We start from the raw sequence: 19,858 nt of genomic DNA on the forward strand, positions 1-19,858 counted from the left end.
ATGACATGTAAACCCTCGTTGCTGACAGAGAAGGCTATGCTAAACATGTGGGAGGCAGTGCAAGTGACAATAACAGGAGATGAGGAGATTAAAGCTAGCGATGTCAGATCAATGTGACAGACAAGATTAGATAATATCAGATATATTGTGATGATTAAGGTATATTAAGCAATTTAAACGGCAGGAAAGATAGAAAATAGATATTAAAAACAAAGCTATACGGAGCTACAATACGAAGCGCAATCCACTCAGGCAGACAGGAAACAGCTGTACAACAGTTCTTGTAAAGCTACAAGAACTTTAACCCAGAGTTTGCAGATGTACAGAGTGAATGCACAAACCTGACAACCCAGGATTAATTACTAATCCAGGATAAGGTATGAACTATGTGAAAAAAGAACAAGAAAACTAGAAGTGCAGAAAGTTTCTTACCCGCATGGTTCAATTCCATTAAAACCATATTCAGTTTTGTTAAATTAAAGCAGCACACAAGTGATTTTTATGTGAAATGATATACAGAAAACAGCCGTTGGACAACGGTCTGACCTTTGTTTAGGCAATCCGAAGACTTTTGAGGCACTTACTTCTATCCATCATTTTGCAAGTTCACAATGGCCAGGCCATATTTGGAAAGTAGGAAACTGTGTGTGCCACAGCTGAACAAAAGAGCCATATTCAGCTTCATAAGCAGTTGGTTTTAGTTATTTTGTGAGAGAATGCTACTATAATGCAGTGGCTAAATCTGCCAGATGTTCCCGAATGGCTAACCCCAGATAGCAACATTGTTTCGGCCTTGATCCGGCCCACATCTGGCACTTGTGGAATGCGGATCTGGCCCACATGCAGCGTGGAATGACGGCACTGAAGTGGACCGCTCCTGTTTGCCAGATCTGGGCCACAAGCAGGCCATAGCAATGCCATATGTCAGCCAAGAGCAAATAAATAAACCAGAACAGGACCTTATCTGAGCCACAAAGTTTCTGTATATTAAAAATGGAGTTATTTCAGCATTAACAAGCCTGTTAACAAGCAGAATCACTGAAGGAAAGAAGAGAACAGAAAAAGAGACGAACAGAAACACAAGAACTACAACTGACTTCCAGACACAGTCTAAGATGAAATCCACTGAAGAGAAAAGAATACATTAAATCTGTGAAGATCTCAGCAGAGGAGAATTAAACAACCCCACAAACAGCATTACCAGCTTCACTTATTACTAACCAGACTGACTTTATTTCTGTCAGATGTCTACAAAAGTTTTATTGAGAATTAACAGAGGTTTAACTCTGTTTCAGTTGAAGTCACCATGACAGTGGTTAGTGTTTCCATTAGTTAGGTTCTTAACTCTTATACAATTTGATGTCTGCTATTGATCGCTCTGACATTATGTTTGGTAAACACATTTGCAGCAACAAAGAAAGCAAAAGTGAAACGAGATCAGGTGATGATGATTGTATAACCATCATGAAATAACCTGTTTCACATATGTCTTTGGAATTTTGCAATTGTATTGGACCATAAATATTTTCACATCACACACCCTGAATAAATAAAATGGTAATTATGAACCTGTATAGGAGAGTTAATTTAACACTGGAGTTTTTGCTGTGTACCTTTTAAAACACGTTCCTCTAACGTCAAGAAAACTGACATTTTCACATTCCTGGAACCAACACTGAACGTTTGGAGAACGTTCTTATAACAAAAGTCTGTTAGCTGGGATTAAATAAATTAAAGTTGATTCACTTGATATAGTCAGACATTTTCTTTCAGCTGCCATCTTAAACTTTCACAGACGCAGCAATGTGAATTATCTTTCCTTATACAAACTCTTAATTTTGAGAGAAGTGAATTATCTTTTATTAGAAACTCTTAATTTTGAGATAAGTGAATTGTGCAGACCGATGTCACACTTTAGGGTGAACACGTTCCACATTAAGAAACTCATGAATGACTCAACCATGAGTTAATGGAGAATGTTTATAATTACCACCAGAACCTGATCAAACTGGTTGGATTTGTTTTGAGTTTGTTTAGAGCAAACACTAAACCTACTCTGAGTTTGCTCAACTTTCAGGCCACAGAGGTTGGTGCTGTAGGTATAAGGTGATGGCTGACAGTAAGTTGATTATGTGCCAATTTAATTTAACCCGAGAAACCTCAAAACCTCTGTTCCCATCTAACTTAAAGCATGGAAAAGTTCAAAGCAGTTTTCAAACATATACTTTAGAGGTATTTACTGTTTTTACTGTAGAGGTACTATAAAAAAAATATCTATCTGCATTCCTTGTGAGGTCATGTCTCTCTCTAAGACCTTAATACATCTGACAATGTCCTCTGCTATTGCTAAATTACTATAGGTTATTCAAATCCATGTCCATCTAATTTCTGTTAATACACATGCACCATCACAATAACCACTTTTTTTGCTATCTATCTATTGCATTAGACATTTGTTTATTCATACTCTTTGTTTTTGCAGCCCTTTTGCACACAATTTCAATTGCTGCTAATACCCTGTTATACCATATGCCTGTTACACTGTGTGTACTGCAGTGTATAATGTTTACAAAAATAATGTAAAATTTTGTATTATATTTTTTATGTATATATGTACATGGGAGTTTTTGTTTTCGACGCGTGCTGTACGCGGTAAACCAATCACAGACTGAGCTGTCTGGCCAATCAGAGCAGAGTAGCTCGCGGAAAGGAGGGATTTAGAGAGATTGATTAATTTGGCGAGTCGTGATCATTGAAAATGTGGTGATGTGCAAATGTATATTATGAAAAAATTAAACAGTTTTTTACCTTTGATGCATGTAAACATGTTGTAGGACACTCCAAAACAACATTAGGAAACTTTAAAATATCATATTAGGGGCCCTTTAATCAGATCTTGAGAAAGTTCATGTCTTTTATCTTCAGTTCATCTAAGGCTGTGTCTGAATAAAGTTGTAGTTTGTGTTCTTATTACTCTTTCCTTCAGTGCTTGTTCACAGCAGGTGTTTGAATGATTTAAAGAATGTTTCAGGATACATCACACTAACCTTTAAATAACATTCTATTAACATTCAGGAAACTGGACATTCGTATGTTCTTGGAATGTTACAAATCAACGTTCCTAGAATGAGATCGTTTGAGGAACATTATACCTTTTAAAACACGTTTCTCTAACGTCAAGAAAACTGGACATTTTTCACGTTCCCAGATCCAACACTGAATATTGGGAGAACGTTCTTATAACAAAAGTATGTTAGCTGGAGCCTACTAGCCGAGACTTATGTGTACAGATGTGACGTAATGACGCAAAGACATGCTTGAATTTACCTCGGAAATTCACCAGTACCACTGGAATTAAAAACATTATTACAAGCTTACCTTTCTGAATCGAGCTAAGGCAAGCAGATGTATGTACTTGCTCAGATTTATTTTGGATAATTTTTAAACCAAAAAAGCTACGGACTGCAACTTTAAGAAAATTATAAATGTCTGTACAAGAGATATTTTGTCAAAAGTCCTTATGTATGCTTCTGCCTCCTCATTTATGATCAAAAACGCACGACACACAAAAAAAGAGAACAAACACGTCATGTGATTTCAAAGAACACAGGCATTGTTTTGACACGCCTATAAACGACGAGCTGAGAACTATTTGCTATTTTGAGCCTGAGGAGCCGAGGATCATTTGCTATTTGGAATTCAGAAGCTTGATAGACACAGAGAGTCACAGGTTTGACTTTATTGCTTAATATGACATATTTTATCAGTTTGTTTTTAGTTACTCTGTCTTAATGGTGTCTAGAAACAGGATGTCATTGTGATTTTAATAACTTAACTTGCTTATGTGTTAGAATACAGATATTTAGCATGCAGTGGACATATTTGTGTATTACAGTGAGACACAACCTCACTAGTAATGCAGATAATGGATTTGCATTTTTTCTTTTCATCTAAAAATTCAAATGTTTTTGAGGTAGCATGTGTAGTACCTCTAAAATATATGTAACTGCTTTTAACTTTTCTATGCTTTAAGGTATATATGTTATATATACCATATCATAACCATATGATATTTTCACCTTGTAACGTAAAAATGTATATATGTATATATGTACATATATACATATATACATTTTTACGTTACAGTGTGAAAAAATCATGTGGTTTTGGCTTTCAACCACAACATTAAATTTAACATAATTAAAAATTTATTTTAATTTTCTCATATTTGGGATTATTACAGAAGTGTTTGTTTTGCTGAACAGAATTTCAATGCATTTAAATCACTCTCATTTTAATACATAAATGTTGTCTGATGATAGATGTCCGTTCCCGCGGCGGTAAAATTGCGGGTGTGTATTTGCTGCCTTTGACCGCTAAGAGGCGCTACAATCGCAGACTTTGAAAAGTGTCAGTTTATTCTCTCTATTGCGTAATCTGGCGCCGCGGCTCATTAGGAGTGATTGAAATGTGGTAACAGATCAATTCAAGTGAAACATGTAGTTAAATGAATTTATAATCACAAGACTGAAATTAAATGTAATACATTTAATAAATAATGAAAACATTTCAACACAAAACATTGCAATAGAAAAATATTAGGCTACATCAATAAGGGTTTCCAAGAGCATAAGACGTGAACTTAACAGCGGACCGACGATAGCGCAGTGGACAACGCAACAGCACGAACTTCACGGAGCTTCAAGTGATGCAAGATCGAATCTCACTAGCTTTGGCTGACAGCGTTCATTTTTTACCATTATTGATGCTTAGGTAACTGTTTATTAAAGTCAAGCATTTTGTTTAATTATCAATAGCACATTACAACATAAATGTGCTACATTCCAGTAGAGCCGCTGCACAGACGACAAAACTGATGAAGGAAGATTATCAGCCGATCGCGTCAGAAAATAAAAATGACGAAGCTATCTTTAATCTGTTAAATTATTGTTTTGTGAATCATCCACGAAATTGAGATGACTGACATTGATACTGACATAGCAAAGGAATACATTTTTTAAAACAGATGCTGGACATTTCAAGATTTAAATAAAGTGTCGGGGACAGTTTATTTATTTAAAACAGGGTTGCATCGAGTTAGAGTTTATTTTCTAAGTAGAAACAGAATCTTATTCTTGCGACATTTTAAATCTGTATTGCCAAATAAATTGCAGCTAAATAAACAATAAAACAGTAGGCTATGCACTGTAAAACCTAACAGTAATATTTGAATCTCAACAATGGTGACTATTAAAAAATTATTCATACTGCAATGCATGCTGGGTACTACCATAATACAGACATTATCCATGGCTCCCAGCATGCATTGCAGCATGAATGTTTTTTTAATTGTCACCATTGTTGAGATTCATATACTGATTCTTGATGTCTGTGTAAGTCAGTATGATAACAGAGGTTTTTAAAAGCTGATTGTAACAACAATGGACCTTAGGGCAGAATCACAGTTATTTTATAATGAATAATACAAATGATATATATCACCTGTTTAATCAGAGATTATTCTCTAGAAAATGTCAGAGAATCAAGACACCAAATAATGATTCATCATTTCATAATTCATCATCAAAACACAATCACATGCTCAAATTTTCTTTTGGCTTTTGTGCCATAACAAATGTGTTATATAAACACTCAGTTATAGCAGCCAGAGGAAAAACTGGTGTTGTAAAGTCAAGGGTCAAGAGCCCAACTAAAGCAAACACTGACCACTATCATGGTGTCTTTAAATGAATCATCTTCATCTAAACCTCTGTTCATTCACAATAACAACTTCTGTAGAAGCATGGCAGAAATCAAATCAATCTGGTTAGTAATAAGTGAAGCTGGTAATAGTTTGTGGAGTTGTTCAATCCTCCTCTGCTGAGATCTTCAGAGATTTAATGTCTTCTTTTATCTTAAGTTGATTTCATTTAAGACTGTGTCTGAAGTCAGTTGTAGTTCTTGTGTTCCTCTTTCCTTCAGTGATTCTGCTTGTTAACAGCAGGTGTTCATCACTAAATTCATCACTTAATTAATCACTTAATTTCTTGACTGCAATGTATACTTTTATTTAACTCAACTGAGATAAGTTCAGAGTACTCATAACTATTGTTTTTCATAAACTTAATTGAATTGAGGTAATCAGTTTCCTCAAATGTAATGAGTTAGCTTAACTCATTGGATTTAACTTTGTATGTGATATTGTGAGCTAGCAGGAACTGCAAGTGCTCTGAGTTCATTTAAAGTTAGTCTTTTCAATGTTTTTACTCAATATAGTGAAGTTTCAGCTATATAAAGTATTTAAATGCAGTGTAAAGTTTAATTGTGTATTAAGAAATATCATTGTTTCGTGGACTCGATTAAAATAAGTTCAGAGTACTCATAGCTATTGTTTTTTATAAACTTAATTGAATTGAGGTAATAAGTTTCCTCAAATAAAATGAGTTAGCTTAACTTGTTGGGTTTTACAGTGTATTGATAGCCAGTCTAAGACAGGCCTCCAAATGATCATCGGTCAGGGTGGAGCGGTATTTGGATTTTATAAATTTCATATGTGAAAAGGTCGATTCGCACAAGTAAGTAGACCCAAACATTGCAAGCCGGTGATGTTGCACATTTTCTCATGTTGGGATACTTTTCTTGAGTAAACTCCAGAATTGTTCATGGGCCCTAGACTTCAAGTTAATATCCGCTTGTAGTGTCAAGATCTCATCTTCAACTTGAACAGCTGAAACATTGTTGCGATTTTGGAAGCGAGGACATCGACCTCAGCATTCTCCAGAAAAGGGAAGCACATAAACGTGGCAACTGGCTCGAGTAGGGCGAAGTCTTGAAATCTCCTGTCAAAGTCTGACAGGATGGTGTCAAATTTGTTCTGCATAACATGCACTGTCAATCTCTGTTAAGTCCTTCCCTTGATTATTCAGCTCAGATGCAAGGTTTCTAAAGTTCCCCAGATCATGGCGTTGGATCTTTGAAGAAAGCAGTTTAAGTTTTCCCTTGAAGGCGTTCACTGTGCTTATCATATCGATCACGATTTTGTCTTTGCCCTGTAATTCCACGTTCAGCTCATTGAGCAAGTTCGCCAGATCAGTTAAAAACGCCAAATCAAGCAGCCAACGATCATCATTAAGTTGCGTGTATTCCGCATGTTTGTTGTCATAGGAACTGCTTTACCTCGGGAAGGAGATCGGAATCGTTGCAGGAATTTCCCCCTACTCAACCACCTTACGTCCATGTGAAGCAGTAGGTCTGAGTGGTCGCTGCCAGCCTCCTCAAGATGCAAGCGGAACAGTCGCCTTTGAAGAGATCTAGCATGGATAGAGCAGGCTACTTTGTTTGCTACGTCCATCATTTCTTTCATGTTCAACATTTTTGCACACAACGCTAGTTGGTGTATGATACAATGATAACTTAAAAAATCAGGAAACGCTACATCCTCTCGGCATTTGGCAACAAATCCATTAGATCGGCAGATCATGGAAGGCGCACCGTCGGTGGTGATTGACACCAATTTGCACACTGGAATCTTATTTTAGTCGATAAAGTGTTTGAATATCTCAAAGGTGTCATCCCCTCGTGTGTGTGCGTTCTGATAAAATATGCAGAACTGCTAAAAGTTCCTCTTTTGCAGTCATGTCGTGAAAGACCATTCAAATAAAAATGTACAATTGGGCTTTGTCTGTGATGTCCGTAGACTCGTCCATCTGTAGCGAGAAGCACTCGCAACAGTCAATGTCCTTAGCAAGCTGCTGCACTAAGTTGTCGCCCATCATTTCGCATCGCTTGGTCACTGTATTTCTTGTCAACTGAACAGCTTTGACTGCAGACATTATTTCTGTTTTGTTCGTAAAGTCTTTAAACAAAGAATCCGCAGCCTCAATGAAGGCTTCCTTCACCATTACTCCATCCTGGAAATACTTTTTGTGCCTAACGATCGTCCGACTCACCCGGAACGATGCCTCTGTTGCGGCCTTCGCTGTTGTCAGAGTGAAAAGAGACTGCTGTCCAAAAAGCTGAGACTTCAACTCCCTCACCTTTCTCTTTCTCAATTCACTGCTTGGAGGAAAGTCTGTATCAAAGGTTCGATGAACCATTCTAAAGTGTCTCTCTACATTCCCCTTCTTTGGAAGTGCAATGCTGGATCGACAGATCAGACAGACACACTTTGAGTATGACATCATGAATAAGAAGTCATCTTTGTCTTCATCTTTGTCAAAAGTCTTTGCTTTTTTAAATAATTTTACTCCCTCATTCATTGTGGTATAATTTTTGTTTGTCTACAGATAATAAACGAGCAATAGCGAAAAGCAACGGTAAAACGAAAGCAATGGCGCATTTCTGTAGTCGACTGTCGAGATCAGCTCTACAGAATCTTTGGTAGATATGTTTATGGTTGTTACGGTAACGTAGTGTAAAAAACTTTCTAGCAACCAGCAGACTGGCCTGTCTACACGTCAATCAGCGGGCACATGGTAATATAATGACATGATGGATTGCTTTTCTGAAAAGGCGAGTTTTTTTTTCTTTTCTTTTTTTCTTTTTTTTTAGTTCTGTGAGCTACCGTCATTGGCTCTGCAATCGACCAGTCGATCGCGATCGACGTATTGGGCACCCCTAGGCTACCCAGCTTGTCTGACACGTCTTAGGTTGTCAGAATGTCAGTGTTAACGTTTGTAAACTTTTATTTTTAATATAATTATGTAACAGACTAACATGACATCAACACCAGTGTACTTTTATAATGTACTTACTCCTAAATTATACTTGTATAATGCACTCACCAATTAGCAAAGACGGTGCAGCCTGCAGTCTTCCACTCTTAATGCCTGTCAGCGGGTTTATGCGGGGTGGAGCTGGGCTGCGCAGCTCGCGCGGATCCGGCCCACACCCGCCGGGCGGACTCAATTCAGTTGTGGCGCGTATGGTCTGCGCAGCTCGCGCGGATCCGGGCGCGTATGGTCTGCCCAGCTGCCCCGGATCGGCACCGCACCCGCCGGACGGACTGTCACAGTCGAAGCTACAGACAAGTCTGGCGCAGAGTTGGTGCAGATCTGCATATTGAGTGCGACTGCTGCGCGAATCTGCGGATTCGAAAACGGATCTGGCACAGATGTAAATGCTGTCTGATCACGTCACATTTACAAGCGCCAAAATGGTATTATTATTTGAATTGCATAATAAAATTGACAGAATCTGATAGCTGATAATTTATTTTATATCAAAGTAACCTGCTCTGTCTTGTCTGTTGTTGTCAGTGTCCTCTTTGCTCCGCGACTTTTGTGACAAAGACGTTGAAAAGACGTGTTTTGGACATAATTTTGCTAAGTGGGTGGGCTCGCGTTTACACAGTAAACAAAACAAACTTTCCTAGGTTTCCTACCTTTCCTAAATCTACTGAGAAAAGTAAACACTCACAGACTGATGTTCTCTCCTGCTGTTCGATTGTTTCTTCTAACAGGTACAATCAGATTTGTAGCTTAAATACCTTTTTGGCTTTGGCCACGCCCTGCTCTTGAGCCAAGCGAAACTCCGAAGTCGCGACACACAAACAAACGCCACGTGGGCTCGCGTTTCACCAGAGTAAACACAGTAAACAAAACAAACTTTCTTACCTAGCAAGTTAACTGCGCAAACATCTACTGAGAAAAGTAAACACTCACAGATTGATGTTCTCTCCTGCTGTTCGATTGTTTCTTCTTCATAACATAATTAATTTTACGGCTGCTTTTGTAGTAATGTGACCGACTTAATTGGCTTACTGAAAGTATTAAAAGGCTAGGAGAAGACTAATTGTAATGCAAACTGCTCAATGACCTATACCATGAAGGTAGCTGAACAAACTCAGGGTTAAAGGATTAGTTTTGAGTTGACAAAACCAACCCAAAGCAATCAGGGTTTGTTGATGTAACAGTTCCTGCTAACCAATTCAGTCCAACAGGCAAGGCTGCAACAACTGTAGGATGTGGACATTCTTGCAGGACCTGTTGCTAGTCCGGCTATTGATGCACTTCAAACTGTAATTAATATTCTGCAACAGTAAATTGCTTTTGATTTGGTTCTGTTGTAATTTGAAAATAAACCCATATATATTTGTTAATGGATAGTTGACTGATTTTATTTGGTGCTAATTGAGGTGAAGACTTCATAACATCCCAGCTAACAGACTTTTGTTATAAGAACGTTCTCCAAATATTCAGTGTTGGTTCCAGGAATATTAAAATGTCCAGTTTTCTTGACGTTAGAGGAACGTGTTTTAAAAGGTACACAGCAAAACTCCAGTGTTAAATAGACTCTCCTGGGAGTTTATTTGGCTCCAGCCTCAAGAGTGTAAAAGTATTAAAAATATGAGTGTTAAAATAACACTGAAGAGTGTTAAAGTTAATGAGATAATTAAGTGATTAATTGAGTGATGATTGAGCATTATTGAAGACACCTGATGTTAACAAGCAGAATCACTGAAGGAGAAAATCTAATTTTGAAGTCACCGTTATGGAGATCAGTGTTTGCTTTAGTTGGGCTCTTGACCCTGAGCCCAATGATGGTGATTTACTACTAATCAAGGAATCTGCTTTACTGACGAGATGCGCCTAACAATGTCATGCGATATAATGCCCAGCCCTAGTTTGGGGTTTACAATACTTTTCTGTAGGGATTTTACATAGTTTTTCTGAAAATTTCATGGTCACTTTTTACAGTCTGTCAATTGCGTCTTCCTTCTCTGTGATCACAAGTTTGAGTTTATACTTTTAAAATAAAAGCCTTCTCTGCTGACTGACTCGCTCATAAACACAGTCTTTGCCGCCATCTATTGGTGAAATAATGCATGTAAATTCTGTTGCTGTTTACGGTCAGGGACTATTTTGTTCCAGCGGAAGGAAGGCTTTTAGTGATTTTCATAAAAGTTGCATACACATTTTTCGGCTTTAATATTTGCATTGTGTGGAAACCATTTTATAAAAGCAATAAGGTACTCGAGGCAAGTGCTGTATCGTGAATAAGTACGGCTGAAGGGCGTTGTTAGGCACGACGCGAAGCGGAGTGCCTGCAACCCCCTCCGCCGTTACTTATTCACGATACAGCACAGCCTCTCGTACCATATTGCTTAAATAAAGTCTTAAATACCTTATTTAAACACTTTAAGGGTGTATTCACACCTGCCTTGTTTGGTTCGATTTAATCGAACTCTAGTTCGTTTCCCCCCTTGGTGCGGACCTTTTGGGCAGGTGTGAATATAGCAATCGAACTCGGGTGCGGACCAAACAATCGAACCGAGACCCAGCTGAAGAGGTGGTCTCGGTACGGTTCCAAACAAACTCTGGTACGGTTTGTTTATGATGTGAACATGAACCGACCCAATTGCAAGAAAGCACTGCGCCTTTGAGTTAACAGGCTTTGGGATTGCGTTATGGGAAAGTGATCTGTTGTTGATTTACTACATTGTGACATAATGTTTTGTGTCATTGTTCGTTCAAGTGATTCGTTCATCATTGGAATGGACTGGAATGAATGAATGAGTGTGTGCGCATCAGAACATTCACATACAGAGCGTTCTCTTTAGTCTAATCGCGCATAAATGGGGGGGGGGGCACTGCGTTAATTTACGTTAAACTGGTCAAACTTAATCGCAAGCGTTAACATTGACAGCACTTGTTAGCAGTAGCCTATACTGAGCTCCTTGTCCTTGTCCAATGAATGGACGACCTTGTACACGTGTGGTTTTGTTTACAAATTTTGGTTCACTTGCAAAAAGAGCAGTGTGAAAGCGAACCGTACCAAAAAAAAAAAAAAAAATAATTATTTGGTCCGGACCAAAGCAAGTGAACTATCGGACTTTCCTGGTGTGAATACACCCTAAGGCCCCGTTTACACGATGGAAAAACGCAGATATTTCTCTGCGTTTTGGCCTGTAATTTACACGAAAACGCCGTTTTTATCCCAGAAAACGATTATTTCTAAAAACTCCGGCCAAAGTGGAGATTTCTGAAAACGCCGGTTATATGTTGTCGTGTCAACTGGGAGAAACGGGGTTTTAGGTTCTCTCTTGTCGATTCTGAGGCTTCTGATTGGCTTGCATGGCGTTATCCTTCTCCCTACACTGCCGCCCATAGGTTTAGCATAGTTATAAAGGCGCTCGACGGCGTATTTATGCGGGTTGTGTGCATGATGTTATTTTTGAAAACGGAGGGGGAGAAATATTCGTTTCTCTAAATACCCGGCTATGTGTAAATGTGGCCTAAGTCTTTAAAAAATAATTTAAATAGATGATATCGCCTGTGTACCTAATTACTGTTTGTCTGATGAGTGCCCAATCTCAGAACAAAAAGGTTTCAATAAGCGCCACCTGCTTGTGATAGCTGTAAATGTAAGCACAACAAAAGCTGATGTTGTTTTCCAAAGACAGACATTGATATTGAATGGTCTGTATCTTAAACCTGCATTGACTGCTTATCTCCACTGTAAGTGATTTCCCCACACAAATGTTAATGCTTTTATTTTAAAGCTAGAATGTCCACTAATGTGTTTATTTCCAAAAAGGCATGAGTGGAGAACATTTTTTTGGAAAATGAGTGGAATTTTTTTTTTTAATCTAAATTTTCATAAAACTGCAATTTAAATATATTATTTCTATAGGCTATACAAAAAAAATACAAAAAAGAACAAAATAAATAGGCTGAATAAGCTGATCTATAGCATGTTAAATGGTGTAGCCTATGAACGGTACACTGTAAAAATTAAAACATAGATTTTATTTATATATAATTAATAAAAATGAGGCAACAAATTACAAGCAATATTATTAATTACATTTAACAAATTAGAATTGAGTAATAATTAATCAAACTAATTCATTAAATGTTAACCATTTAAAATGAGTAAAATTTACAAAATATATGTTATTGCCAACATTGAAGACACCTGATGTTAACAAGCAGAATCACTGAAGGAGAAAACCATCATTAAAGTCACCAATATGGACCCAGCTAACAGACTTTTGTTATAAGAATGTTCTCCAAACATTCAGTGTTGGTTCCGGGAATGTTAAAATGTCCAGTTTTCTTGACGTTAGAGGAACGTGTTTTAAAAGGTACACAGAAAAAACTCCAGTGTTATAAATTAACTCTCCTGTGAGTTTGTTTGGTTCAGCCTCAAGAGTGTAAAGTGTTAAAATATGAGTGTTAAATTAACACTCAAGAGTGTAAATGTTAATGAGATAATTATGTGATTAATTGAGTGATGATTGAGGATTATTGAAGACACCTGATGTTAACAAGCAGAATCACTGAAGGAGAAAATCAATGGAATTTTATGTCACCATTATGGAGATCAGTGTTTACTTTAGTTGGTCAGTTGACCCTTACATGTTACACTTTAGATTTTGTTCTGCTGTTGTAACTGAATTATAACCGACAGATGGACAAAAAAAGGTGATCAAGTGATGGTGGTCGTGTCTTAAAATAATAATCATTTGACCTCATTTAGAGCCTAATCTCTGATTTAGATTAATATTATTGGTTATAGCATCACAGTGAATCTACATCATAAGATCCATTGACGATATACATTTATCCAAAAGATTTGTTATAAAAAATATTCTGATAAATAAATAAAAAATCTTTCTCTTAGGCTCACACAGACATCAATAATCAGTGTATGTATCTCAACAATGGTGACAAAAATAATATTCAATTAGGAAATGTTAATTACTAAGACAATTCAGATCATAATTTATTCATACAGCAATGCATGATGGGAGCCAATGGATGAGTTTTGATTGGTGGTACCCAGAATGCACATGCTTTATTATTGTCACCATTGTTGAGATTCATATGCTGATTATTGATGTCAAGTGTGTTTAAACAATTAAACTGGTTCAAAGTCTGTTTTTTTATTTTTATTAGAACAACTATTAGTTAAAATTATTTATGATTGTACAGAAAAGCTGAAAACCATATGCTGTAGAATTAGAGGGCTGCTTTAATCAACAATGTAACTATAGGTTTGGCGACTCAGGTGAAATGATGAAAATTTTCCATCTAACATCTCCTGATCACATTATCTCTTTGTTTATCCAGCTGTCGTAACTCATACAGCAGTCAAACAAAATTTAAAGTTAGTAGTTTAAGGGTCAAGAGCCCAACTAAAGCAAACACTGATCTCCATTATGGTGACTTAACAATTATATTTTCTCCTTCAGTGATTCTGCTTGTTAACATCAGGTGTCTTCAATAATCCTCATTCATCACTCAATTAATAACTTAATTATCTCATTAACTTTAATACTCTTCAGTGTTAATTTAACACTCATATTTTAACACTTTACACTCTTGAGGCTGGAGCCAAATAAACTCCAATCCATGGAGTCCAAAGTCCATTTAACACTGGAGTTTTTTCTGTGTACCTTTTAAAAGACGTTCCTCTAACGTCAAGAAAACTGGACATTTTCACATTCCCGGAACCAACACTGAACGTTTGGAGAACGTTCTTATAACAAAAGTCTGTTAGCTGGGGAGATGACTGTGTGTTTTAGTTGGGCTCTTGAGCCTTAACCCTCTGGGGACCAAGGTGTTTTTGGGGCACTTGGGATGTTTTGAGTACATCCCAAAGGCCCCAAAAACACCTTGGTCCCCAGAGGGACCAGCATCATCAGGACCAGCATCATCTGGACCAGGAGCATCAGGACCGCCACTGACAGTTGCAACAGTTACAGCAGTAGTAGTAGCAATTGTAGGAACAACAATAGCTGAAGCAGTAGTAGGAGCAGCAGCAGTAGAGCAGCAGCAGGTGTTTGCAATTTCCCAAAGTTAGTACTGAGGTAGTTTTGACATTTTAGTAGTTCAATAATTTGGTAGTTTATAATATATTATTGTTTTATAAAAAAGAAATTGTTGTATTTTGACATTCGTGTAAGTCAGTGTTGGCACTGGGTTTTTTTTGGCACTGGAATTTTCTACGACATTGAAGAGGTTTATTCTTTCATTTTATATCAAGTTACCATTTTTTTGCATATTTAAATAGATATTTCTGTTTTGTATCACTAACGTAATACATAATTTAGAAATGAAAAATAAGTGATAAATTTGATCATTAATAAAGTATGAAAATACAATTATTGAACACATTATAGATATAATTTAGCATTTATACCATTTACTAATGCTTAACCCGTTTAATCCCACCGGTCACAATTGTGACCGCATATTTTTTCTTATTTCTGGAAGCTCTAAAAGTGTTGTTATTGGCTTTGGGCAAGTAATTCAACTTTTAAAAGAAAAAATAGATTGTTTTGATTAAAATGTATAAATGTCATGTGACTGGTGTGAAAGGTCACATGACTAGATCAGTTTATTTCCTGCTTGCACATCTAGAAGAAGATGTCTTCCTCACACTACTGCAAAACGGAGTATATAAAACACCTTAATTAACAGATAGAACTATCAAATTTTGTACATATATTCTTTAAAGGGTCTACTACTGATATATTTTGAGAATTATACTCCTGCATATATATTTTGCTCGTAAGACATGTAAATTTGTTAACGGTCACAATTGTGACCGGTAGTATAACACAGTGTTTCAGTTGAAAACACAGGTTTTGGCTGTAAATCCTAGTTATCAATTGTTTATTATTACACAGTTTAAAACTATCAGATGTGTTGGACCTTCTAGACGTACGTGACCCCCCCAAGTGCTGTGTGCAGCAAACAGATGCAATTAAAAGTGATTGATAGTGATGGATCAGATAGGGAGTACCAGGGTGAAAAGGCCTATTTGCCAGGTAGATTATTGAATGGCGATGCAGAGGTGAAACATCTGGAGGATGAGGCAGATGTTCATGAGAACCAATTGGTGTGCGCCACACATCACCACAAACAACCCTTTCTACAATGTATGGCCCATCTTTAGTGCACTGAATGAGTGCACACACATCTCCCTGAAACTGGCCTATAGGCAGGGCCCAAGTGTAGTCCTTGGTCTACTCTAGCCCATAGAGGTCTAGCCGAACAAGCGGAAGTTCATCCAGGGTGTAACTCTGTCCATGACAACCTTTTCATCTCACTAAACCTCCTTCATGAAATGGCAAAGCGAGGTTATGGATGTCTTGGAATGTGTTGCGTAAATAGACCTAATTGAAGAATTTGAATGAATTCTGACTATAGTGTTTCCCACCGGTCACTATTGTGACCAAGTATAAAACCTAATATTTCACTAACTTAACCAACATAAAATCAAAAAGGGCATAAAGTTTGTGTGTTAGGGAGGTCTAAGGAGTAAAATGCATGTATTCAAATTGCAAGAAAAAATTTGGGATTAAACGGGTTAACTAATGATTTATAGCATGCAGTTATTATAAAGTGTTACCAAATATTTTAACATTTGTCTCTTTAAAGGAAGGTAAACTGCTTGGGGGGGGGGAGGAAAGGATCTGTAAACCTGACAAGAGTGATTATCTGAAGATCTGAATCATCATATCATTTAAAATCAAACAACATGGGTAATGATTTTAATTATAATTAGATTAAGTCAATATCCTAAACATATTAGAGAGCATATTTTAAGATGTTTGTATTTCTGTGATGACATTTCATAAAGACAATGATTCGCTATTGCAGTGCCAGGAGAAGAAGCAACAGGAGAACAAAGGACAAATCTACAATCACCACTAACAGTAACAATAGCACTGGCAGTTACAACAGTTACAGTAGTAGTAGCAATTGTAGGAACAACAATAGCTGAAGCAGTAGTAGGAGCAGCAGCAGGAGCAGCAACAGCTGTTTGCAATTTACAATCACTATGGGAAGCAGAAGCAAGAACAGGAACAGCAGCTATATCAGTAGCAGCAGTAGCAGGAGGCCTTGCAGGAACAGCAGCAGCAATATTGCAATCATTGTTAGGAGCACAATCACTAACAGGATCAGCAGTAACTGGAGCATTGGCAGGAGCTGCAATAGTAACAGCAGCAAGAACACAATTGCAATGGGCAATAGATAAAATACAGTGGATAACAGCAACAGTAATTGGAGGATCAGGATTAGCAGTAGCAGTAGACATATTCAATGAAGTGGCAGCATTAGGACTGGCAGCATCGGAACTAACAGCATCAGGATCAGCAGCATCTGGACTGACAGCATCAGAACTAACAGCATCAGGACTGGCAGCATCAGGACTGGCAGCATCTGGACTGGCAGCATCTGGACCGGCAGCATCAGGACGAGCAGCATCAGGACCAGCAGCATCTGGACTGGCAGCATCTGGACCGGCAGCATCAGGACCAGCAGCATCTGGAACAGCATCATCTGGACTGGCAGCATCTGGACCAGCAGCATCAGGATCGGCAGCATCTGGACCAGCAACATCTGGACTGGCAGCTTTAAGACCGGCAGCATCAAGACCAGCAGCATCAGGACCAGCAGCATCTGGACCAGCAGCATCTGGACCAGCATCATCAGGACCAACATCATCTGGACCAGGAGCATCAGGACCAGCTTTGACAGTTGCAACAGTTACAGCAGTAGTAGTAGCAATTGCAGGAACAACAATAGCTGAAGCAGTAGTAGGAGCAGCAGCAGGAGCAGCAGCAGGTGTTTGCAATTTACAATCACTGTGGGAAGCAGAAGCAAGAACAGGAACAGCAGCTATATCAGTAGCAGCAGTAGCAGGAGGCCTTGCAGGAACAGTAGCAGCAATATTGCAATCATTGTTAGGAGCACAATCACTAATAGGATCAGCAGTAACTGGAGCATTGGCAGGAGCTGCAATAGTAATAGCAGCAAGAACACAATTACAATGGGCAATAGATAAAATAAAGTGGATAACATGTATCATACGATGGGTGCTCGCCATAGTAAAAGCATTAACAGTAATTGGAGGATCAGGATTAGCAGTACAAATATTCAATGAAGTGGCAGCATCAGGACTGGCAGCATCAGAACTAACAGCATCAGGATCAGCAGCATCTGGACTGGCAGCATCAGAACTAACAGCATCAGGATCAGCAGCATCTGGACTGGCAGCATCAGAACTAACAGCATCAGGACTGGCAGAATCTGGACCAGCAGCATCTGGACTGGCAGCATCAGGACCAGCAGCATCTGGACCGGCAGCATCAGGACCAGCAGCATCTGGACCGGCAGCATCAGGACCAGCAGCATCTGGACCGACAGCATCTGGACCAGCAGCATCAGGACCGGCAGTATCTGGACCAACAGCATCAGGAACAGCAGCATCTGGACCAGCAACATCTGGACCGGTAGCATCAGGCCCAGCAGCATCAGGACCTGCAGCATCAGGCCCAGCAGCATCAGGACCCGCAGCATCTGGACCAGCAACATCAGGACCAGCATCATCAGGACCAGCAGTATCAGGACAAGCAGCATCTGGCCCAGGAGCATCAGGACCAGCAGCATCTGGACCAACAGCATCAGGACCAGCAGCAACTTTTTTAGCAGCAGGATCAGCAGGTGCAGGAGTACTAGGATCAGTAGCAGCAGGAACAGCAGTAGGAGCAGTAACAGGAGTAATCGGAGGATTACTGGGAGGACTTGCGGCAGGAGCAAGAATTAATGGATCACAACAGAAAGGACAATCAACAGTGATGGTAAGAGTGATGTGGCAGCCTGTGAAATTTAAAGTCTGCACTTTTAATGTGATTCTGTTTCATAATCATTACATTACTCCCAGTCTAGGGTTGGGCGCAAGTAACAAAATGTATAAAACAAAACAAAAAGCAAACAAAGTTACAACATAAAAGAGCGTGCTGGTCCTTCTCATGAACGACCAGTCATGTCTTTGGAGCTCCTAATGACGACCAGATGTCTGTTGCAGTTACCCCCTTTTGGGGAGTGTAGTGTTGCCCGAGTTCGATTCAGAATGGGTGGCTATGCTTTCCTGGGCTGTCGAGAAGGTTGGGCTTGTGTGGAACCCTCCAGCACGTCCCGAACCTTCCCGGTTGGACGATTGGTTTCTCTGTACCATTCTTTCCGGAAGTGCATGAGGATCTCACTAGGATGTGGTACGTGTTGCACCATACATTCAGACCCCACTCCAGGCCGCTATGCCGTCCAAGTAGGGTCCCTGCATTCCGCTGCGCGTACGTCTGTGGTGCCGTTGGTCCCGCTTGCACGGTGTCTGGGAGCCTGGCTAACATTTTCCAGCCTGTCTCGCTGGATCATCCATACTTTTAGACTCAGCTATGTGATTCAGTTCGCCCGGTACCCCCCAGCTTTCACCCGTGTTCTGGCGGACAATGCAGCCGATATGAAGACTGCCTTCTACAGCCCGTACTTCATTGTATCCAAGAAAAATGGTGAGATACGACCAATCTTGGACCTGCATGTCCTGAACCGGTCCCTTCACAGGCTGCTGTTCAAAATGCTTACGCATAAACGCATTTTCAAGTGCATCTATCCCCAAGATTGGTTTGCAGCGATCGACCTGAAGGACGCGTACTTTCATGTCTCGATTCTCCCTCAACACAGACCGTTTCTTCACTTTTTGTTCGAGGGACGGGCATATCAGTACAAAGTCTTGCCCTTCGGGCTGGCCCTGTAGCTCCGTGTCTTCACAAAAGTCACGGAGGCAGCCATTGCTCCCATGTGCGAGCGTGGTGTTCAAATTCTCAACTACCTCGACGACTGGCTCATTCTGGCTCAATCAAGAGAGCAGTTGTGCGAACAAAGGGACATGGTGCTCTGTCACCTCAGCCACCTAGGGCTTCAGGTCAACTGGGAAAAGAGCAAACTCACCCCTGGGCAGAGGATCTCTTTTCTCAGTATGGAGCTGGACTCTATCAACATGAGAGCGCGCCTCTCGGTGGCCAACATACAGTCAGTGTTAAACTTAAGCTCGCTCAGACGCA

At 39.2% G+C, this 19,858-nt stretch overlaps 2 protein-coding genes across 2 annotated transcripts in view; one reads left to right on the plus strand and one right to left on the minus strand.

The window, feature by feature from the left end:
• atg4db (autophagy related 4D, cysteine peptidase b) overlaps positions 1–19,858 on the minus strand; it is a 95,276-nt gene that overhangs the window by 48,835 nt on the left and 26,583 nt on the right. The window lies entirely within an intron of this gene.
• Positions 3,663–19,858, plus strand: part of LOC307001165 (interferon-induced very large GTPase 1-like) — a 42,526-nt gene continuing 26,330 nt past the window's right edge. Inside the window, exons 1-3 of the mRNA XM_079617359.1 lie at positions 3,663–3,730; positions 16,392–16,495; positions 16,614–18,598. Of these exons, the coding sequence (XP_079473485.1) occupies positions 16,492–16,495; positions 16,614–18,598 (1,989 nt within the window). The 5' untranslated portion in view covers positions 3,663–3,730; positions 16,392–16,491. The remainder of the gene's footprint in view (positions 3,731–16,391; positions 16,496–16,613; positions 18,599–19,858) is intronic.

Source organism: Phoxinus phoxinus (genome assembly GCF_949152265.1).
Source record: "Phoxinus phoxinus genome assembly, chromosome: 1".
In the NCBI taxonomy this organism is placed as follows: Eukaryota; Metazoa; Chordata; class Actinopteri; order Cypriniformes; family Leuciscidae; genus Phoxinus; species Phoxinus phoxinus.